The following is a 24,037-nucleotide window of genomic DNA, read 5'->3' on the forward strand; positions in this document are numbered from 1 at the left end:
GAGCATCTCCTCCTCCGCCCTAACCAGCCAATAGGCCCAGAGAAAGGGTGCTGCCGTGTCCCAGTAGCTCATGCTTCTCCAGCCCAGGAGTTCAAAAGGGGTGGAATGAAGGGTCCCTGGACAGCACGAGGTCCCCCTCCCACGGACTTCTCTCACCCTCCACCTGTTTTCTCATGTGGTCCCGTTGACTCTAGAGCTTCTGGTCAGCAGTCGCACAGATGTGCAGCTCCAAGATGGGACTTTGCTGCTGGCAGCGCCTGCTCCGAGCCGGGACCAGCTGTACCCTGCAGCTGGTGGAGCTGGAAGGCGGCTGCTGGGTGGTCACCTGCAAAGGGGGAGGGGGGCACGATTTTGACATGTTAGTCCCACTGCTGGGACGCCGAGGCGCAGAGGGCAGATGTCCGAGCCTCGGGTGGTTGAGTATTTGATGAATCTGCCCCTTGTGTTGGCACCCAGCATTCTGGTATCAGCTTCCTGGATGTACCCAGACCTCAGCAGGCTGACCTTGACCCTGCAGACTGACCTCTGTCATCTCTGCCCTGGGCCCCCAGCTGGGCCATATTTGCCTGAACCCAAGGGATGCACAGAGTTCATCTCACTTTTCCTGGACAGCTTCTCAGCCCCTACTCAAAGCAGGGGCTGCAAATACTCAGGGGAGAGGGTGATTTAACTCTATTTACCAGAAACTTCTGAGCCTGGGCAAGATGCTGCTACACTGACAGCTACTCAAACATCTCTGCCTACTTCAGCACCTCCCCCCAGAATCTTGACAGGCCCTCCTGGGACCTGGTCCAGGCCTGGAGTCAGAGGAGAGCTAAGCCACTCCCCTGTCTCACAGCGGTGGGGAGGAGAGGTTTGCAGAGCTGGAGGCCGGGCGTGTCTGGGTCCCTCCTCTTCTCCTCCTTGCTCCCCGAGCACTGTCTCTTGGACAAGCAGAGAGGCCTGGGATGGAGCCGGCTCTGCCCAGAGACCTGTGTGAGTCCAGACTCTTCGTTGCAAGTAAAGTAATCAGCTTGAATCACACTCAGCAAAGGAGCCTTTACCCTATGCTTGCAGGGGTGTTGTAGAAAGTGGAGGGCACGGTGCAGCCGCCGCAGGAAGGACTGGATCAGACGCTAAGGGCCCCAGACTCCAGGGAGAACCCTGCCACCTGGCTTAGCCCAGTGCAGGCCACCACCCACTGCTGCCGGGTTCCCGTTACAGGCCTAGCCACATAGGGAGCGGACTGTCAGTCCCAGGCCCACACAGAGTCCCACGCAGATCCCAGAGGAGAAGAGAGACAGCACACACTGCTGGAGTCTTCCTTCCAGCTCCCAGTGAGGCCCGCTCCACCTCTGACTTCCTTGTGATGCAAACCAACAAAATCTCTTTTGGCTTAAGCTGTTTTCAGACAGGTTTCTGTCACTGCGCATGGAGGAGTCCTGGTCTGACTTTGTAAGGAAATGAGGCCAGAGAGAAAGGGCAGAGGCCTCCACAAAAGAGAGAGAGCTTAACAGTTGAGCAGACAGCTTGCAAGGAGGAGGGAGCTTGCAATGAGGGAAGGCGAGGTCGGCCTTGGCTGCTGTACCCGAGGCAGCTCCAATGTGTCTGCGCTGACTTTCTTCCCAGGGTCAGGGGCTGGGGGCCAGGGGGCAGCGTCAGGAGAGGGTGGCCTGGGGCCGGTGATGAGACGAAAACAGTGATGCCCAGGCCGCCCGGGTGGGGACTGTCTCCGCTCCAGGGCGCGTGTGATTTCTGGGAACCTCTCCGCGCGCTCTGACCGCCGGGCTGGCACAGCCAGAGGCCGGGTTCCTGGAAGTGACCGCCTGGGGAAGGCGGGGGTGCGCGGGCGGCCAGGCAGGGGCAGATTTTCCGCCAGGGCCGGGGCTCAGGTCGGGCTGGGGGTGGGGTGGGGCTTCTGCCTTAAGACTCTACCGAAGACCCCGGCTGACCCCGTCCTTCCCAGGCCAGAGGTCACTGCAGTGAGCCCCGACCCAAGATTCGGGTCCCTGGGTGAAGACTCCTGCTGCGGCGTGTTGCTCGCTCCTTGGGGCGGAGCGGCGGCGCCGATGACCATCAGCGCTGAGGCGCCCCGGGTGCGGCCGCCGCTCCACCTGGTCCCCGCGGGGCCGGGCGGCTTCGGGGCGGCTTCCTCCGGCGGCGCGGCCGGCTCCTCCCGCGGAGAGATTTATCCCCGGCGGCTCGGCGGGCGCGGGTCTCCCCTCGCAGAGCCCCGATCCGCGCGCCAGGCCCCGGGGGATGCTCGCTGCCGCGCTCGCTCTGTTCCGCGGTCCGGCCTTGGGACTTGAGAGGCACCCGGAGCTCCACCCGAGACCCTTCGGTCCAGCGGTTCCCACACTTGACGTGCCCATCCGAATCTCCCAGAGTTCTGGGCCCCACCCCCAGAGCTTCTGATTCGGCAGGTCCGGGCGGCGCCTGAGAACTTGCATTTCTTTCTTTCTTTCTTTCTTTTTTGAGGAAGATTAGCCCTGAGCTAACATCTGCCGCCAATCCTCCTCTTTTTGCGGAGGAAGACTGGCCCTGAGCTAACATCCGTGCCCATCTTCCTCTACTTTATATGTGGGATGCCTGCCACAGCATGGCTTGTCAAGCTGTGCCAATGTCTGCACCCGGGATGTGAACCAGCGAACCCGGGGTGAACCCGGGGCCACCCAGAAACAGAACGTGGGAACTTAACCGCTGTGCCACCTGGCCAGCCCCAGAACTTGCATTTCTAACAAGTTCCCAGTGCTGCCCGCTCCGGGGACCCCACTTGGAAAGCCAGTGGCCAGTGCTTACCAAGTCTCTCCTCACTGCCCATAATTTCACTTTTGGCTTTATAGGTCTGTCAGTAAAAGGCTTCATCCCAGGGGCAGAAAGGCGTTCTACATCTTATCCTTGACCTCAGGTTCAGCTGAGTTCATGGGTCATTCAGTATTGGTGGGGAGAAGGGTAAAAAGGAAGATTTAATATTACTGTGTGCACCTTCTATCATCACGAATTATTCTTTTTATTGTAAGATTAATCAATAATTTATTGAGTAACCCAGTGATGACTTTGTCTTAGCCACGCCTCCGTCTAGTCCATATGGAGGTCTCACTGTGAAAGCAAGAATCATAACGTCATGTTGCTTTAGGACAAGTAGGACTGGTGGTTAGGCTAAGACAACAGTGAGCTCAGGACATGCTTCGTGGCTCACAGGAATCCCTTCTGCAGCGTTCCAAACATCCAAGACAGGGACAGCCACAGCACTAAAGATGTTCTGTGTGTGCCATGTCCTGCTGGTCCTCAAGGTGTGTTGACCAGCCAGGAAACCACCCAAATGCAGTCACTTTGGCATCTACTCTTCCAGTTCAGACCAACATACCACCCTCTGTGCTCACATCACATGCCTGCCATAGGCGTTTTTAAACTTGCTTAGAAATTCGTGATATTCCACACTAAAAATCTTGTGTCTGTATCTAGGAACACGACTGATGAGAGCCCCACTGATCTTTTGCAGAAGTGTACTTGCTTTGAAAAGATCTTGGCTACAGGTTTGCTCTTTGGGAAGTCCATTTTAAGGGCTGGGTCTTTTTACCAGCCTCATCCAGGTCACAGAACTACTGGGGGCTGTGATGTCACTCACATCCCCAGACAGGGCAAGGAAGGACAGCACCGAAGGCCAGGACAGATACTCTAGTCTCCCCCCTACTTTCAGGCCTCCTCTGCTTTCCTGCTCACAGACAGCTCTCTTAGGAGATGTCTATACCCACCTGGGTATGCTCTCCTTCCAAGAAACCAAAGAGCCCTTGGAGACACCAAGACCCACGTCCTCTCTCTCTATGTGGACTCCAGGCTGAGAAGACCGACGGATATGAAGCCCCAATACATTATGAGTTTTGGGCCGTGACCAAAATCCAACTTTCCTGGAAGGAAATATTTATTGCCTGAGCAACATCTTGCAGTAGTTTGTCTTTTGATTTGTGCCTGGTATTTCAGTATGTTCCTGGTTCAACCCTCCGATTAGATCCAGGCCCTGCACTTGCTCAGAGACACGCTCCTGGTCTGAACTCCCCCTCCAGGGCCTCCAGACCAGGCAAGCAGAGCTCAGTGCAGTTGGCTCCCAGATTTGTCTGAGTGGGTCAGCCTTAGACGGCTTAATTTAGGTGGCTTCACCCTCTGTAACTCAGGGGGTGCCGTTTACCAGCTCCCTCTCTTTGGAGGGTTGCACCCTCTTCGTCTGCTTGTGGTCTTGGCTCTTTACTCTTCAACAGAGACAGCATCCAGCCAGCTGCAAAGACGAATTCATTCAAGGGTACAGAGATGCACGGCTTCTCACCCCTAAGGTACGCAAGAGCTGGGGCCCACAGAGGGCTATCAGCTGCAGAAGACTCAGATTGGTCCCCCCCTGGATGCAGACCTCTTTGATGTGCCTTTGACGTCCAGTGCAAGGCTGGTTCGCTCTCCTGAAGTGTTCTGCACATTCCGAGAACTGAATTTGGGGTCGAGTTTTTCCCAGCAGCAATATCTTGACAATCCTAGAATCTGAGTGATGGGTTTATGCTGATTCATTAAATGATTCTCTCTACTTTGGCATATGTTTGAAATTTTCACAATTAAACATTTTAGAAAGTCATCTTGCGGCCATTGGCAGTATGTGTCCCACTTTGGGAAAACAGGGGTGATCAGATAAGAACCTCCCATTTAGGGCCAATGGGATGCTTCGGTAAGTCCTAAGACTCGGGAAGGTAAGGCAGCTGGTTCAGTGCCCTGCTCTGAACTCATGGAACATACAGAGCAGAGCCAACTTGGGTACTGCCCAGATGAAGCTTCAGAACTAATCAGTTTTGCCTTTGTGACAAAAGTATTCTTTGTACTCACACCAGGACATATCAAACAGGTTAAATATAGTGAGTTTGATTTAGAGATTTTTCCAATTTAATACCTGTATTAAGCATCACACGAGTGTTCCCGGATTTGAAGGAAGTCTTCACATAAATTATGACTAAGGAATTATAGCAGTTTAAATATTTATTAACTGTGTCAAGCCATATCTGCTTGTTTCAGTATCATCCACAGTCACGGAGATGTTATAATTCAGAAGTCAACCCAGATCCTTGACAACTTGAGCTGCTGGTAAGAAGCTATCTCTGCATTTATTATAAGAAAACAAACTTATATTGTTTAATTAATAATAAACTCCTTTGTTGAAGCCACTTTTAATTGATATGACATATGTAGAAATTATGTCTGTAACAGTCAGGCCTCTTTTTGTTGCAGTCAACAGAAACCCAATTTGAACCAGTTTAAATTAAAAGGATGGTCGATTGGAAGGATGCTGGGGGAGGGGTGTGTGGCCCACAGAATGGACAGAGGAGCTTCGAGAATGAGGGCAGCTCCAGGGGAATTCAGAGTCTGGGACCAGAGATTCGATGCCCTCAACGTTCTCTTTGCATCTCTCTGGGTGACAGCTTCATTTTCTCTGGCTTTTCCATGTGGTGAAGGACATGGCTGTGTTCTGTCCTGGGGTCTCATTTTATAATGACCTGACCACACTTCAACAGAAAAATCTCAAGGAAAGACTCTCATTGGCTCAGCTTGTATCACGTGCCCATCCTGAACCAACCACTGTGGCCAAAGGGATAAGTGGTCCTGTCTGGCCCATGTGCCCATCCCTGTGGCGAGGGGAGGGAGAAGTGGGGTGTGTTACCAGAAGGGAGAGGGGTGCTGGGCAAAGATAAGAGCCACCACAGTGAACACAATCCTGGCAATTAGGCAAATACACTTGGAACAGAAGCAAAGCAGCAGTGGTTTTTACAGTAGCTAAGAGCCCAGGGTTCAAAGGCACATGAACTTGGGTTCAGTCCTTGTTTTACCACTCCCCAGCTGTGTGATGTTTGAGGAGTTTCTTAACCTCGCCATGTTATTCATCTTGTCAAAGACAAAACAGGGACAAGTCAGGACACTGATTTTATTCAGCCTATTGCAATAAGGAGAGTACCCCAGATCAGACATCAGTGTCTAAAAACACAGGGTGGTTTTACCTTAGACTTGCATATGGAGGGGAAAAAGTTGACAGGTTTACAATTTACAGTTGGGACGGTTTTGCAATCAAAGGAAGTCTCAGTCAATTAGCTGAACGGGAAATGTTTATCTCTGTGTCTAACCAGTTTCAGGGTGGTGGGGGGGGCACGGCACAAACAATTCTTAGCTAATCAACCATGAGATGAAGAACAGGAATTTGAAAGGTCTATGTCTGGCCTTGTCAGCAGGTTCAGGCAAAAGGGGAAAGGTCTGTGGCCTGTCACAGAGAAACGAGGGAGTCATCCGTAGTCTTATGAGAGTCACAAGAAAGAGTGGACAGAAGTCTTAGTCACATGGGAAGGGTAGTTCTTTTTGGCAAGCCGCTTCCCAGAACACAAAAGGGTAGGGGGATTTCTGAACCATCACTGTTTTCCAGGAACACAGGGCTCAGGTAAAGTACAACATCGTTAATCTGTAAAATCTTGAAAATATTATCCATCTCATAGTTGTGGTGTGAAGATTAAATAAAATAATCTATGTAATTCATTTAGCACAATGCTGGGCACACATAGGGTTGCCATATTTAGCAAGTAAAAATATGGGACAATATCATGTCCTGTATGCACAATAAAATAAGGCAGTATTTGGGATACACTTTTACCAAAAACTTATCTGGAATTAAAATGTAACCGGGTGTCCTGTATTTCCTCTGGCAACCCCTGGCGCATAGTGAGTTGACCATAAATGCTAACTTTTATTATTATGAACGGGGAGATTTGTTTTCAATACATATTACCTGGACAGGATGTCTCTTCCTACGAAATATTTTTCTTTAAATACAGTCTCAGATCTCAAAAGAGCACTGGTGGGGCTGGGGGCTGGGGAGACGGCGGCCACAGACCATCTCAGGGCTTCTTCAAAGGCAGGCTTACCTTCCTTCGCCATGCCCTCTTCCCTGTCTCTGGCCTTGGTGGTCTCCACCTTCTCGAAAGCATGGAGATGGAAACACGGAGACTCCCATCACAGAGCCTCAATGTCTGGAGGGGAGAGATTTTCTCCATCTCCAGCCACCTCCCCAGCCTCCAGCCCAGAGCTGGGCAACACGCAGGTGCTCCTTGAGCGCCGATGAAATTCAGTTCAAAAGCACCACGTGCAAGGGGAGGGAGGATCTGCGCTTGTTTTATTTTTTAAAACCCAAATTTCACGTGGGGACAAAAGAGTTTCTCTAAAATCCCCGGAAACTGCTGCAATGGGGTGGAAGCCTGGTGCCTGGAGCTTTAAGGGCGATCCTGGGCGACATTTTTGGTTTTAGGGTGGCTCTGGGTCGCTCCTGTAAAATGGGAATAATGATGCCCATCTTCTTCCACAACCACCACACTGTACTGTCATCTTCTCGTCGCTGGTTCTGTTTTCCCTGTGATACGACGAGCTCCTTGAGGCTGGGGGTTGAGCCTGGTCCGGCTCATCCCCAGAGCCGGGCACAGCGCCAGGCGGGACGTTTGTAGAAAGGAACGAATGTGAACTTGTGGCGAGGAGGACGGGAGACGCTGTCACCGCCAGCTGACTCTGGACCACGAACCCTTTCACTTCTCCGCCGGGAAGCTTCCGGCCCCCGCTCGCTACGCTCCGGCCTTTGCTCCCAGGATGCTCCGCGCCGGCCGCGCCCCGTGATTGGCTGCGCTGCCCCACGTGACTCTGGTTGGCGGCGGCGGTTGCCGAGGCGACGGCTGGAGCGGTGGCGGCCGAGCAGCAGGTAAGCGTGTCCCCACCGTCCCCGAGCGGGGAGGAGCAGTGGTGGGGTCCGAGGGCCGAGGCTGTGCTGAGCTGTCGCCCCGGAGGAAAACCCTGACGCGACAGCGAGGCAGCCGCTGCCGGAGCCCCCACTTGTCGCCTGCGGTCCTGAACTCTTACTCAGGCTTGGGCCCGAGGCGGCCGCGTGGACATCCCAAGGACAGGCCCAGCTGCTTCCCGCAAGTAGTCCCTGATCTTTGCTGCAGTGGGCTAGACTTGGAGGGGGCCGTAAGTCGGCCAGCTGGGTAGTGGCGGCGCGAGCGGGTGGCCTGGGGCTTTTAGATCCGTCCTCCGTTATCTCCATCAGCTAACCCCTCTCCCCAGGCACCCAGGTTAAGTCCAAACTTCATCCAGTGTAAGCAAAATCAGGATGCTTGTTATGCAGATTCGTCGTCCAGACAAATCGCGTAGCCTCCCCCTTATTCAACCAGCTTGTAGGCCCTAAATCCCACTTATATAGAAATTCAGAAGCTACCACTGCAACCCTCAAGAGCGACTGAAGAAATTTCCTCTCGTTTCTGCATAAAGTAGAGCAGTAGTCCTCAAGCTTGAGTGTGCATTAAAGTCACCCAGGAAGCTTATTTAAAATAATTTCTGGGCATCGTGCCTGCCGTGGTGTTCAGTAAGATCAGGGTGGTGCTAGGAATTTCCAATTGCACAAGCATCCCGGGTGATTCTGATTCAGGTGGCTCAAACTTTGGGGTAATACTGTGTAGTGGTTAATATTGGTCTGGATTTAAGTTCACACTTTGTCACTTATTGAGTTATTGGGAGCACCTTAACCTCCCTGAGCCACCATTGGGTCGTCTGTAAAAGGAGAATATAAATCATATTCATCTGTCAGGTTTATTGTGAAAATTAGATGCGAAGCATTTTTCACCTTACTTGACATACAATAAACCCTCTATAAATGAACCTATTATGATATAAAGGTTTAGAGAGAATTCTGTAAGTTCTAAGGATGTCACACTAGTAGAATACCCAACAGTGGCTCATTCTTATTCAAATGATGATCATGAAGAACTTCTCTGAGAAAGTGATGTTTATTAAGCACAGGAGTTAGCCAGGTGAAGAAAGAGAGGGGAAAAGTGGTCCAGGCAGAAAGAACAAAATGTGCAAAGGCCCTGAGGTAGGAAGGAGCTTGAGTTCTCAAGAACAACACAGTTTACTTGTTCCAGGGGCTTCAAAAATGCTGTTCCCTCTGCTTGGGCTTCATTTATTTATCAGATGTCTTGGGTGCCTATCATGACTACCAGGCACTCTACTGGATTCTGGAGATGCAAAACTTACATACACCTCCCTGCCTTTGCAAACAGGGTAGTGAGGATAACAGTAGAAGTAAATGTAGGGTGCAGAGGTACCTCAGAGGAGAGAAAATTGCCTTGATGAGGAAGGGGAGGGGTTCATGGAAGACTTCCTGAGGGAGATCAAGTCTGGACTAAGTTGGTGTGTATGATGAGTCAAGTTTGCCTCTGAGGTGGGGCGAGTGCATCAGACAGAGGGCTTGGAGTCGTGAAAGAGCATGTTGTATGGGAATGGCCAGGAGTTCACTATTGGTGGGGCCTAACATGGGGAAGTGGTAGAAGAGAGCAGGGTAGAAGAGAGAGAGCTGGTCCCGAGAAAGGTTGGAGAGGTGAGTGGTCCTCTGACAGCAGCTGTCTTTCTCCTGCACCTTGTCTGGCAGGCCTGGAGGTGATGGGCAGGGTAGATGTCCTCCCTGTTCCCCATTGCTACTTCCAGATCACCGCCCCCCTTCCTTTGAAGGACATGCCGTGGGCTTTACCACTTGCCTCCCTTCCTTGAGGCGATCACCTGTCAGGGGGCACAGCTGTTTCCCTTGAAGACTGTGGCGCCTGGCTCACTGTCTACCTCTCCAGCTCCTCCATTTCATTTGGGAGATTTCAGCATCCTGTCTACTCCATTTCTTCATCCTCCATGCTTCTAGGCATCTTTTCTCTGCATCCTCCTCATCCACCCACTTCTGTGGTTATAAAGTTTTTATTACTACAACACCTCCAAAATCTTGATTTCTAGCACCCATCCCACTCTCTGTCCACCACCTTCTGTCTTTCAAGCTCTCTTTAATGTGCCTCAGAAGCAGGTCTTTGGCCCCATTACTTTCTCACTACCTTACAAGCCCCTTATGCACCTCCCCTCCCCGTATGCTTAACGTAGCTTAGCTTCATGCTCCACCGCTGTTAAACTTGTTTCTCTTTCCCCTCTCTTCTGGAAAAACCTCACCTTCGTTAATCCAACTCAGACAGCTGAAAGTGGCTGAGAAAACTGCAGAATCGTGCAGACTGGTTCCATTTTGGATTTGAGTCCATAAGTCTTAGGCAGACTCTCGATACTAGAAATCCTGCTGTGTTTCCAAAATCCGTTTAGTTCCCACTGCCCTTCTTGTCAAATGGTCAACATGCTTTTTACTCTCAGCCGATCTTGTTTCTTGTTTTACTTTTCATCGCTAAATCTGTCCATTTCTGTGGTCAGTACCCATAGCCTCCACCTCCCTCCATGCCGGGGGATGTACTGTCTCTGCCCCTGTCTAAGGCCTGGCCCTCCATTGGACGCTGGGTGCGTCAAGGACATTGTTTCCTTAGCCATCTCCTCTCTCTTCTTCCCCATCTATTTTTCCTTCTCTAACTGGGTCATTCCCATCAACCCACAAACATGCTGCTTTCAATGTTTTCCTTCTTAAAGAAACCTCCCGTTTCTTTCCAGCCACTGTGTTGTCTCTCCTCTCCTTTTTGTGACAGATCTCCCTGTTTCTCCATTCTTACTTCCCTTTCTCTCTTCAACCTTTCCAGTCAGGCACATGTCCTCATTGCTCTTAGCAAAGTCACCATCTGGCTCCATTTTACCAAATCCAGTGATTAATTCTTCTGTCCTCCTTTCCACTTGACCAGTCAGTTGCAGTCGACATGGGAAACGCCTTCACTTGGCCTCCACGGTGTCACGGTCTCCTGGTTGTGTCTCACTGACAAGTTCTCTCTTCTTGCTTAGTCTCTTGCTGGCTGCTCTGCTCCCCCTGACCCCTCAGTGCCTGAGTGCTCCACGTTCAGAGGTGTGCCTTTCTCTTCTCACTACACTTTCTCCCTGGGGGCGGGTCACATCTGTTTAGGATACTCAGCTACTGAAACGCCATCTTTATGCTGATGACTTCCAAATACTTATCCCCAGCTCCTGCTTCTCCCTTTACTCAGACTCATATATCCACCAACGTTCTCAGCACCCCCACTTGCATGTCTAATAGGCAGATGTATGGCCAAAACAGAACTCGAGATTCAACTCTCACGCTGTCCCTCCCAATTTCCCCCAGGTCAGCACCTCGTTGCCTCCGCCGTCTGCCCTGCTCTCCTCTCGCTACACCCCCGTACCTCAGCACTCCAAGCCCCTCTTCCCCAGATCTGGGAAGCGCTCGCTTCCTCACATCACTGCTCAAACGTCATGTTCCCAGGGAGGCCTTCTCTGACCACCCTATCGAAGGAACCCCAGACCCCTCTTCTCCAGGCTCTGTCTCCTTCCTTGCTTTATTTTCTTCATATCTGAAACTATTTCCATTCTATTTTTGAGCACCTGCAGTGTGCCAGACACTGGCCTAGGCACTGGGGATGCCAGGGGAACACGTGTCCTCATGGAACCCCTATCCTGGGTGGGGAACGACAGTGAGCAGGTACGTTAATGAGGGATGTTCAAGTCAGGTGTTGGTTAGTGCTGTAGAGAAAAATAAAGCAGGACAGAAGGCTAGGACGTATTGGGGCTGACCTCTCAGAAAGGGTGGTCAGGGCAAGTCTCGGAGGAGGTGACATTTAAGCAGAGAGCTGAGTGAGATGTGGATGGCTGGAGGAAGGGCGGCGAGGCGGAGGGAGCAGTAAGTGCCAAGTCCTCCAGCAGGTGTGTGCTGTGGGCGTCCACTGGAACCGCGTGCTAACCGTGTGGCCTCAGCCCAGAGAACAAGGGAGAGTGGAGGAGCTGAGCTGTGTAGGCTTTGAGAGCCTGGCCGAGGGAGGCTGGCCTTCATCTGGAGGGTGCTGGGACCACAGCAGGGTCCTAAGCAGGATGGGAAAGATCACTTGTTAATAGCATAGAAATTGGGTGGAAGTAGAGAGAGAGGTGACAGGAAATCGTGTTGAAGGACCTTGGGAGAGTTGAAGCACAGGACAATGACAGTGAGACAGAGAGGAGAATGGAAAGAAGAAATTACTAAATTTAATCTTCCTGTGTTCAAATAATTCAAATAAAATGCACTGATAGGGGCAGAAAAATGTAAAGTTACAGATTCATGCATTCTTAGAACTAGAAGAGATCTGATAAATTCTCCATTTTATTTTAAAGATGAGAAAAGCCTCCAAGTTTCATTGATTTGCCCCAGGTCAGGTGCCAGTGAATGGCATAGTTAGTCTTAGAGCCCAGACTTTTTAATTCCTCTGGGGTTGTGGGTGACCAATGCCGGTGAGAGCCTGGGAATGGGGCACAGGGAATGGCTGCTTTGGGTCCACCTGGGGGAGGGGTGGCAAGAAGAGTAGAAAGAATTACTTAAAAGAAAAAGTTCCAGCGTTTTATTTATTTAAGCATTTTTGAAATATAAAAAGATGTTGGGCATCCTTGAACGAAATTTTTTAAAAAACTGACCTAATAAATTCTCTGGGGTGAGAAGCTTGTATTAACCCTTGTGTCAGGGCCCACCACCTCCTCTTCCATTGCCATAAGGCTGAATGATTATAGTCTTTGGGTAACATGAAAGATTTCTTTTAAGTGAGTAGTAGCTGATATCGTTTTGTGAATGTTTAATGTTTTCTACTTGGAGGCAGAGTGAGAGATTGGTGACTCTGTGTTCATTTACATCAGGTTAATTTTAATGTGTACCCTTCCTTAAAGTAAATGAATTGATCTTATTGTTAAACTCTTTTGTTCTAAATACACTTTGTAGTCTTGACTGTTTGAATTACGCATACCACATTATAGCACATTAGAAAACTCTGAGTAAGAAAAAGAACCCTCCACACTCTCACCAGCATCCTTGACTTTCTCTGCTGCAACCCTCTGGTCCTTGTCCACGTTCATTTTAAGCAGTTGTCATAGAAGAAGGAATTACTTTTGACTTTAGTCACTGTGCTGCTGCAGTAAACTACCATAAACTTCGTGGCTTAAAGCAACACAGATTTATTATCCTGCAGTTCTGGAGGTCAGAAGTCCGAAATGGGTCTCGCTGGACTACAGTCAAGGTGTCGGCAGGGCTGGTTCCTTTTTGGATGCTCCGGAGGAGAATCTGTTCCTGGCCTACTCCAGCTGCTTGAAGCCGTCTGCGTTCCCTGGCTGCTGGCTCTTCCTCCATCTTCAAGGCCGGCAGTGGTTGGCCGAGTCTTTCTCACACTGCATCGCTCTACGCTGACCCTCCTGCCTCCCTCTTTCCCTTATAAGGACCCCTGTGATTACACTGCGCCCACCGAATAATCCAGGCTAATCTCCCTATGTTACGGTCAGCTGATTAGCACCCTTAATTCCCCTTTGCCACATGACCTGACAGATTCACAGGTGCTGGGGTTAGGACAGGGACATCTTTGGGTGCTGTTACTCTGCCCACCACAGCCACCTTTTTGTGATTTCACGGATGGTTGAAATGAAAGCCTTTGTTTTATATTTTTGTCTTGTAGAGCTTTTTGCTGTGAGAATTAACAGTAACAGTTCAATATGGAGGATATTCTGGCTCACGAATCAGAGTTACTTGGACTAGTGAAAGAGGTATGTTCTATAAAACGTAGGTTACAGAACAAGAGATCTTGAAAATGTCACGTTTGTATTGTATAATGCCCCAAATTCTCTAGTGCCGTGTAAGATTCCTTCTGTCATTGCATTACAGTTATCTGTTTTCCATTTTGTAATGTTCCATGTGTTTGTATTTTGTTTCCATCACTAAACTGAAATCTTAAAGCTGTTTTTTTAGAATTCCTTTAAAGAAAATTATAAAAGCAACACGAGATCCTAGTAAAAGATTCGAACAGTACGGAAGTATAAACGGTGAATTTCCCTCTTCTGCTCCAGCAGTGACCACTGTTAACAGTTCAGAGTATTATCTGTCCAGACTTTTTTCCTATGAATATTCAAAATATATTCATGTCTACAGTTTGTTTTACAAAATGAGGTGATGCCATATACATTGTTCTGTGGCTTGCCTTTTATCCGTCAGCAGTAATACAGTATGAACACCTGCCTGTGATCTGCCTCATACTTTTTAATGCTGTAGAGTGTTTCATTGAGGGGCTGCACCATAATTTATTTAACTCCTTGCCTATCAATGGACATTTGGGGACATTTGAAGGATAGGACCCATGCCATGTGCTTTTTGGTATCCCTACTGCTTTTAGCATGGGGCTGGCACATTGTTGGTGCTAAAAAACTGGTCACTGCTGTTTTACTGTGTGACGAAACCGTCTGTTAGGCATTGAGAGACATGGCAGCGGGGCCAGGCTGAGGCATCCGCCCCGGAAATGCAGCTTTGGAATTTATTAATGTGATCATGAATAAACTCCTAAAGCCGAGGGGTGTGGGCAGGGCCTGGGGACACAGCCACAATTAGAGGAGGCGGAAGCAGAAACGTGTGACTGACGCACACTGAGAAGGAGGGCAGAGAAGTTGAAGAAGGACAGTAGAGAGCATGTGATGGGACGTGGGGAGAGGGGCGTTTCAGACGACGGTGACCATTAGTGCTGTGCTGAAGATCCCTGGTGACGTTGCCCGTCTTTCAATGACCTATCTTCAGTTCCTAGGGACAGGCATTGTTTCTGATCCCTCTGTTTCGAGTAACGAAGTCCCGGAGACCTACTAGACGCAAAGCCAGCAGGCCTCTGCCAGTCACTTTTGCCTTTTTCAGGCTGCTTCGTACATTGTTTTATTTTCTGTTAATAATTATAGTGAATCATGCAGCTCACATTTTCCTTCTGAAAATAAATTTATTTTCTATGATACTGTCTTTCTAGGCTTTTAGTATGTATATTGATAAGTAAATTCTAAGCTGTTTCCCAAATTACTTCTCCCCAAGATGACAGTTCATTAATCCCATTATAAATTGGTGATAATATTGAGGTGGTACAGTTACATCAAAAACAGTTATTTTATTGATGTTAAAACAGAAATATATATACATTTATTTTTTTTTTAATAGTATTTAGATTTTGCTGAATTTGAAGACACCTTGAAAACATTTTCAAAAGAATGCAAAATAAAAGGAAAACCATTATCTAAAACAGCAGGTGGCTCTTTAAGGGACTCCAAATCATTGATAATCCAGGTAACATTTTACTTTTCTTTGGTCTCTGTAGATAAGCAAGGTGCTCCCAACTTGCTGCCGGTAGAGAATGTTGGAATCGTTTCTGGGGACCTGGTCAGAGTGACTTTTGGATTTATGGATGAATTAGTAATGTTATCTTCAGATCTCTGTACCCTACCTAGGAGATGGGTGGTGACATAAGATCACATACATTTCTTGGGAAGAAGAAAAAGAGGGAACCACGCGATGCTTAGAAACTGAGCCAAATGTGATCCCCATCTTGAGGAGTTTCGCTTATTAATTCTGGGTGCTGGGGACACAGTGGGGAGCAAAACAAAACAGAATCTCTGCCCTCCTGATGCTGACATTCTAGTTTGGGGAGGCTGGAGGGAACAGGGAGCAAGAGTCACACGGACAAGGCAGCGTCCTGTCAAAGGAAGACCTGAGCAGCTCTGAATACCAGTGGGCTGCAGACGGCAGACATTATCTGGTCCTCGACAGGGTTAGAAAGGACCTTAAAACTCCTCATTTCAGCCATTGTTTGATGCCTCCACCCCATTTGTAATATTCTTGGTAAATGATTGGTTGACCTTGAAGACATCCAGTGACAAGAGAATATTCCATTTCCCGAGGCAATATATTTTAGCTTTGCATGATTTTGTTATTTTATTGAGTTCATTTGTTTCAATATACCTACTTCCAAGAAAAATTTGAGACTTGATTTGACAGTCCCACTGAGTAGCCGGAGTTCAGGCCATAGCCACCGCCTGTCAGCTCCTGGCCCCTGACTCCCCAGTGGACGGGCCTAGGGCACCGTTGAGTGGTGGCATCATCGAAGTGGTCCCTGGAGCTCAAGGCGGGGCTGCGCCCAGGACCCCTTCGGGCCTCAGGCACCTGGACACTGAGCTGCCGCCACTTCAGACACAGACTCCTCGGTTGATGCCGCATTGGGCGGCCTAACAGGGCACCTCCCAACCCTGGAGCAAACCTTTCAGAACAGGAAACAAGAGTATAGTCATTATTAGACGTGGAAACTGAGGCTCTTATTCAGAGTGAACCTTCTTCTTTGGAAAATCAGCCTCACTCCCGGGTCCTCACAGCACCTAGCTTCCCTGCTTCCTTCAGGATGAAGAAGGACCACCTTTACCCTATAAGTTGGAAGAATATGTGAGCATCTCTTAATTGAAGGTGACATTGGGAGGAATATAGCAAATCCTCAATACCTAACTAGCGGAACAGTCAGAGTCTTTTGTGAAGCTCACACCTAGCCGGATTCTGTGATCTTATAGGATAAGACCAGCAAGCTCTGCGTCTGGAAGTTTCTGTGCATATCCAGGACCTCCAGAGGTGACTGCTGTATACTTTTTGCAACTGGTTTGACGTCACATTTCAGCTCTAGCTGCATCTGAGAATACTTGATGTCTCTTTGGGTCCTTTTTTCTTTTTAATTGTGATTTAAAAAGCACATAACATAAAATTTACCATCTTAACTATTTGTAAGTCACGGTTTGGTAGTGTTAAGTGTATTTACATCGTTATGAAACAGATCTCCAGAACTTTTTCATCTTGCGAATCTGAAACTATACTCGTTAAACAACTCGCCTCTTCCCCCCTCCCCCTAGCCCCTGGTAAACACCATCCCACTGTCTGAGTCTGTGTGTTTGACTACTTAAGATACCCCATATAAATGGAATCTTACAGTATTTGTCTTTTTGTGACTGGCTTATCTCACTTAACATAATGTCCTGAAAGTGCATACGTGTTGTAGCATGTGACAGAATTTCCTTCCTTTTTAAGGCTGAAGGGTATTCTACTACAAGTATGTGCTACATTTTGTTTATCCATTCATCTGTCGGTGGACACATGGGTTGCTTCCACCTCTTGGCTGTTGTGAACAGTGCTGCTCTGAACGTGGGTGTGCAAATACCTCTTTGAGACCTGCTTTCATTTCTTTTGGATATCTACCCAGAAGTGGGATTGCTGGATCGTATGGTAGTTCTAGTTCCTGTTTTTATTATTGTTTATCCATTCTTATTTATATGGTAACTCTCCATACTGTTTTCCATAGAAATTGTAAAATTTTACGTTCCTATAGGGGACAGGGTTACCATTTCTCCACATCCTCACCAACGCTTGTTATTTTCTGGTTTTTGTTTGTTTTGTTTTGATAGTGGCCATCCTAAAGCATGTGAGGTGATGTCTCACTGTAGTTTTGATTTGCTTTTCTCTGATGTCTTCAGGTCCATTTTTATATAACTTGAAAGACCCTGAAACTTTCTGATTGCCACAGGCGTATTTTTCTGCTCCTCTAAGAAGCAGCTGTGTCCCATCGTGATAGATTTCCCAAACAAAAATACCTCAGCTTAGCACAATATTCTGAGTGCCAGTGGCACTCAACAAAAGGAGAGTTTCGCTAAGCACGGTTCTGTAAGAATGTGTGTGTTTATAGGTTCTTATTGGCGGTGTGTAAGTTTTCTGATCTTGGTGACTCTGGCTGTGCTCCTGGTTTACATTAGAGAAGAGCGTTAATATTTCCTGACCCTGTGAATTGTAACAGTGGATTGCTTTATGTTTAGACATTATTTCAAACGCAGGGACCATTTCCAGGTACAGAATATGATTCATAAGTTGGGATGGATGATAGATGTGATTATAATGACATAGCAAAGGTTTCTGGTCCCAAGTCTGCAAATGTAGAGAACAAACTATAGAGGGGCCATTTGACGTGTCCACCTTGCCAAGCCACATTCGGAAAATACCTCGGCCCCAAGCCTTAGAAGACCCTTACAATCTGCTCACCTCCTTCACACAGTCAGAGAGCTGTCAGTCACTGCGCCTCTCATGGGAGAACGCCTCCCGAGAGCTGCTCGCGGTTCTGCTTGGAGCTGAGCAGAGGCGAGCCTGGACGGGGCCAGGCCCAGTAGCCCTGCCGCTTGGGTGGGCCCCCTTCACCTTTGTGTCAGTCAGTAACAAGAACAGGGGCCCTCTGGCTGGCTTCCCCCAGACTCTTGCAGAGGTGGCAGCGCTCAGGTGCTTCTAGTTTGTGTTGGCACCTCTCTGCACACAGTTGCGGACAGGCTGTCCTTCGCTGTTTCTAAGGCTGAGGAACAGAAAGAGGCTGGTTTCGAGGAGATAGAAGGTCACTGTAGGGCTTGTTTTGAAAAATTCTGAGTTTTGTTCAAATGTTTGCTAACACTTTCCAGAGTAAGGTAATATTCAGAGAGAGTTGTTCTTGATCACATGACACAGAGAACTTTTTGTTGTTGTTGAAGAAGATTGGCCCTGAGCTAACATCTGTTGCCCATCTTCCTCTTTTTGCTTGAGGAAGACTGTCACTGAGCTAACATCTGTGCCCATCTTCCTCTATTTTGTATGTGGGATGCTGCCACAGCATGGCTTGATGAGCAGTGTGTAGGTCCACACCTGGGATCCAAACCCACAAACCCTGGACTGCTGAAGAGGAGCGTGTAAACTTGACCCCTACGACACTAGGCTGGCCCTGAGAACATTTTTGTAATATTCACATTGGAAGATTCCTTTTCAATGAATGTCTTTGACTTAAGTATAACCAAACACTGCAACGTTGTTCTCTGTACATTTCCACTTTATAATGTTAAAAAGCTTGATTATAAACAAATAGAATACATAACCTAAAAAAAAGACACTTATACAGGAAAACTGTAAAACCATTTAAAAAAAAGTATATAACAACAATGACCAAATAATGGTAGTGAATAATGGTGGTGTTGGGTGGGGGAACTGGTGGTTTTACAGAAAATCCAGTCTAAAAAAAGCTTTTGCAATTGAGCACAAAGTGTAGATCTGAGTACCTTGGGCATTTGAAACAAAAATGGAAGACAATACAAGTCACATCGTTTCGGACTATTAGAAAGTTCTTTCGATTCTGCCTTATACCTAAATCCACAAAATTATGCAGCAAGTGTTTGTGATGGGCCAGTTATTGTTCTTCTTGGGAGGCAGGTGATGTGATAATTGTCACCTCCTTCCTCCAGAATTCTCTGTTTCAACCACTGCACGGTAAGTCAGGAAACCGTCTCTGCCCCACACAGTCAGACTCACCAGCTCCGAGGTTGGCATGGCGCCGGGCCTGTGCTTCCTCCTGCATCTCCAGCCTGTGCTTCCCTGTTTCTGTAACTGCAGGACCCAGACAGGCACTGTATGGGTGTGTTCCCACAGCACTCTCTCAACCGGACATGCTTCTAGCAACAGGGGGCAAGTGACAGTGCCCACCCCACGCCTGGGAGTGACTGGGTCAGTGTGTATGAGCTCCCAGCCGCTCAGGGACCTGGCAGTGAGCTGTCAGCAAGTTTCTGTGTGTATGAGGTTTGTTCGGCTGACCTCTGGCTGGGCTCTTGGTCTGGCCTGTTCTTGTTAGTTGCATACTGTGGGTCAGTAAGTCCAAAGGGCAGCTTCAGGGTACTTATGTGCCCATGAGTTCTCTGGCCTCAAGTCTTTGGCCTATGCCCGATTCCTTCCATTTCAGAGACCCTAAATATTTCATCCATTCTTTATAATGTCCAGATGTGATATTGCAAAGGGGTGGAAAACCAGGGTCGGTCTGTAGTTATTTCTGCCTCAGAAGTTTGAAGCCCTCTGGGTCTCTGTTTTTCTATCCCTTACCTCTGAAAAGGAGACTTACTTTTCCTCACATTGAAACCATGAAGTGTGTGGGGTATCCAAGAGTTTGGAAGGGCTGTGAGAATTTTGGGTGTTGGGAGAACTGGCATCCTTTATGACTGGGGTTCATCTGATGTCTTCTCCACAGAGGGACCTCGTTGCTGCGTTTGACAGCGGAGACCAGAAGGTGTTCTTCGATTTGTGGGAAGAGCACATTCCCAGTTCCATCCGAGCTGGTGACTCCCTCGCCCAGAAGTTGGAATTCTATCTTCACATCCATTTTGCCATCTATCTTCTGAAACACTCCATGGGGAGACCTGTAGGTTTGCCTTGTGGTGTGGGTTGGTCAGAATGGTGTGTTAAAGGAGTGTGTTAGCTGTTATGTTTTGCAAATGAGCATTAATTTAGTTTAGCGGCCATTTGTATGTTCCTTCTAAGGAGTAGGCATCTTGGGTCCTGCTGAATGCTGTTCTATCACATTGCAGCAGTTTATTTTCTAATTTACATAGGTGAACCTTTGAGTACAGAGGAAATGACAAAAGGGGAGCAGGGCCAAGTGACTTTGACCACGTGCGTTTGTTTGGTGGCTTCTCCTTGCATTAGCTACTGCCCCAAGGACCTGTGTTAACTTATTAAAATGTCTAGGTGGCCAAAGGAAGGGTCAGTGATGGAGGGAGCAGTTTCCAGTACACAGTAGTCGCCATTCTTGGAAGGTTATTCCCTCAAGTTAGAACTCTTGGGTGTGATCATAGGAAACTTTCGTTTTGTTTGTGTTTATGTCTGTTTTCTGATTTTTCCATTTTGATGTAAGATAAAAAAAATCAACAGATGGCATATGTATTTTTAAGTCTGGGGTTCAGAAGAGGGCGTCACGGTGTGGGAGAAGTGAGATGCATTGATTAGAACCGGCTTCGCCTGCGTGGGAGGCTGTGAGGGATGGAACGGGAGAGGCCAGGGCGGGCCGGGGAGGTTGAGCAGCTCAGCTCGTGTTACCTCACTGAGGCCTGGGAGGAAATTGAAACCCTGAGAGGGACTTGAGCTCCCTCGGCTTATGCATGGAGTTAGTGAAGCAGGCAAGATGAGTTCTTAGTTAGCTCAATAAAGAAAAGGAATCATGATATGGAAACTTCTGTTTCAAAACACTATTCATCTTTAGAAACTTCTCCCAAGTGAGTCATGGGAATGCAGACAAATATTTATTTATGGTTATCTGAAATATGGAAACAATGTACATTATAAGGGGAGGATTGGTTAAATAAATTATGATAGACTCACAAGATGAGTTTATATCCTGCCATTAAAAATGTTTATAAAGAATTTTAAGGATATGAGAAAATGGTAATAATAAAGCAAAAAGCGTGTTGAACTAAGTGTCTGGTTCTGTGATACTCCTGACAGTTTCATGAAGGGACGAAACTGGGCTGATGTTAGAATGACTGGAGATGGCACGCTTGCTAGGCCAGATGGAGAGGATGCCAGTGCCGCGGCTGGAAGTAAAGGCGCCTCAGAGAGAGGATGGGGTAAACCAGCGGACTGGGCGTCAAGCAGGAGACTTCAAATGAATGTCTTCCCTTCCTTGTAGGACAAAGAAGAACTGGATGAAAGGATTTCTTATTTCAAAACCTACCTGGAAACCAAAGGGGCAGCCCTGAGCCAGACCACAGAGTTTCTCCCTTTCTATGCCCTGCCTTTTGTTCCCAACCCTATGGTCCACCCCTCATTTAAAGAACTCTTCCAGGTAAGTGACGGCCTCGAAATCTTTTTTTTAAGATTTTGTTTTTTTCCTTTTTCTCCCCAAAGCCCCCTGGTACATAGTTGTATATTCTTCATTGTGGGTCCTTCTAGTTGTGGCATGTGGAACGCTGCCTCAGCGTGGTTTGATGAGCAGTGCCAAGTCCGAGCCCAGGATTCGAACCAACGAAACACTGGGCCGCCTGCAGTGGAGCGCACGAACTTAACCACTCGGCCACGGGGCCAGCCCCAGCCTCTGAATCTTGTATCAGATCCTGCGCAACATTGTGGGTTCTCCTTCTATAAGCTGGTGGTTTCTGAATGATGCTGTAACAAAACTAAAATTTGCATGTTATATTTTAAAAGAATGTTCATGAAGATAATTCGCATTAACAAACTTGTGCCATAAAATGCGATTTTTTGGTTGTGCCAAAACTTGTTCATCTAGACTGACATGAGTATTTTTAAATATACTAACCTCTTAAATCATTCCATGTATAATTTTTCAGTATTGAAAGGATAATTTATTCAATTATGTTGAAAATTAGTAGCCTGAAAAAGAACTGGGTTACTTTACACAATTGCTGGCCATGTATATTTTAATTTGTATTAAAATTCTCACTTAGTGTATATTTGATTTCCTGATTATGTACTGTTATTTCCATCAGACTATTTGCCTGTAGCTCTCTTAATTATTATCCTTCATTTTAGTTAACATTTCAGCACATTATTTATTAACAATATTTACTTACTATAGTAATTTTTGTTGACTTACTAAAATTAGTGTTCCACTAGGAAGGTTTATTGAAGTGTATTTAGAGACTGAAATATTTTGAACTAATTAGATTGCTTTTTCTAAAGATCTCACACAGATTTCAAAGAATCTATATGGAGCTTACTCTCTTGCTGTTGAACAATAGATGCAATTATTCTTCCAGACCCAATACATTTCCGTTTCCTATTCTGTTATAGTTCAGCAAAACAACTTTTGTCACTTCTGAGTGGTAGCTGCTAAGCTGAAGGCCAGGCAGTTGCCTGATTTCATCAAAGCAGGCTTATTGTAGAGAAGCCTAAGTTGAATCTGTGCTTGTTTTCTCGGCCAGTCCAAATTCAGCTTCACTACCTTCTTCTAGAAGGTTGAAAATATAAAATGGTTAAGAAGGTGGTGAAATTTGAAAAAGGACTTTAGATTTTCTCACAGTGAAGACTTCTGTTTATGAAAATGAGGACAGAGCAGAGTGGCTCCAGCTGGGATCAAGGTGGGGTGGAGCTGGCAGCGTCAGGGAAGGGTTTGTCGACGCTGCTGCGGGCGCTGGCCCACTCTAGTTCGGGATTCCAGGCAGAGTTCAGGTTCTTCCTCAGAGTTTAGGAATTTAGAGACCATCAGTATTCATGGAGAGTCATTTATTCCGTTTTTTTCCCCTCTTTTGCTCCTTTCTACGTATGTTCTTTTAATGGTCATTATAGATACTTTCGTAGGTATACTTAATAAAATCTAAAGTTGGTATCTTTATTCTCTTCCTGACCATTACAAGGACCTTAGAATGCCTTGACTTCATTTCTTCATTTCCCCTTCCCAATTTATGTGCTATTATTTCCAAATATTTTAGTTGTATACATTAACCCCACACATTAGACATTTTTGCTGTTTTATGCAATCAGTGTGTGTATAGATTTACCCTTATTTTTGCTCACTATTCTGTCTTGCTTTGAGGACCTTCCATCTGGGATAGTTTTCTCCTCTACCTTAAGTGCATTCCTTTAAAATCTCCTTTAGTTGAGGATCTCTTCTTTCAGCTCTTGTTTGTCTGAAAACGTCTCACTGCCTTCTCAGATGGGGTTGAGGCTGCTGGGCTTACGGTTATTCCCTGTGGGACTGTGGAGGGGGCATTGCTTGTTTCCCAGCTCCCGTTGTTGCTGTTTTGAACTTGGCCGTCAGTCTAATTCCTGTTTCTTGGAAGGTCATCTGTCTTTTTTCCCTGGCCTTTAAGGTTGTGTAATTTCACTACAGTGCATCTAAGGATACCCAAATGTTTTGTTTTGTTTTGTTTTTTAACATGTCTTAATTTATGTTGCCCAACATAGCAGTCCTTTCCTTAAATTCTTTTCGGTGTGGTTGAGCACAGAGAGCCGTGCACTGTGCCCACTGTGTTAGCGTCCTGCAGCTGCCCTAGCCAAGGTCCACAGACTGGAGGCTTAAAGCAGCAGAAATTTATTGATTTATTTTTTTAAAGATTTTATTTTTCCTTTTTCTCCCCAAAGCCCCCCTGGTGCATAGTTGTGTATTTTTAGTTGTGGGTCCTTCTAGTTGTGGCATATGGGACACCGCCTCAGCAAGGCCTGATGAGCGGTGCCATGTCCCTGCCTAGGATTCGAACTGGTGAAACCCTGGGCCACCGAAGCGGAGTGCGCGAATTTAACTACTTGGCCCCGGGGCCGGCCCCACAACGGAAATTTATTGCCTCGCAGTTTAGGAGGCCGAAAGCCTGACATGAAGGTGTTGGCAGGGCCATGCTCCCGTCTGAGTCTCTGGGGAGGTGCTTCCTGGCCTCTTCCAGCTTCTGGTGGCCTCAGGTGTCCTCAGCTTGTGGCAGTGTAATTCCAGTCTCTGCTCTGTCTGTATAT

The 24,037-nt window shown here is 47.5% G+C and overlaps 1 protein-coding gene across 20 annotated transcripts in view; it reads left to right on the plus strand.

Moving 5' to 3' along the window:
* Nucleotides 1–7,627: 7,627 nt before the first annotated feature.
* ARMC9 (armadillo repeat containing 9) overlaps nt 7,628–24,037 on the plus strand; it is a 134,268-nt gene continuing 117,858 nt past the window's right edge. For 12 of the 20 annotated variants that reach the window (XR_011439531.1, XM_023642541.2, XM_070269444.1 and 9 more), the window contains exons 1-5: nt 7,628–7,738; nt 13,431–13,518; nt 14,939–15,064; nt 19,830–20,000; nt 21,264–21,419. Coding sequence is in view for 19 of the 20 variants with exons in the window: in XM_023642541.2 (XP_023498309.1) it covers nt 13,468–13,518; nt 14,939–15,064; nt 19,830–20,000; nt 21,264–21,419 (504 nt within the window). In the remaining variant the exon portion in view is untranslated. Of the gene's footprint in view, nt 7,739–12,953; nt 13,256–13,430; nt 13,519–14,938; nt 15,065–19,829; nt 20,001–21,263; nt 21,420–24,037 lie in introns of all 20 variants that reach the window. The other 8 variants (XM_070269441.1, XM_070269455.1, XM_070269450.1 and 5 more) reach the window with 3 other exon arrangements.

This window comes from Equus caballus, chromosome 6, assembly GCF_041296265.1.
Source record: "Equus caballus isolate H_3958 breed thoroughbred chromosome 6, TB-T2T, whole genome shotgun sequence".
Lineage (NCBI taxonomy): Eukaryota > Metazoa > Chordata > Mammalia > Perissodactyla > Equidae > Equus > Equus caballus.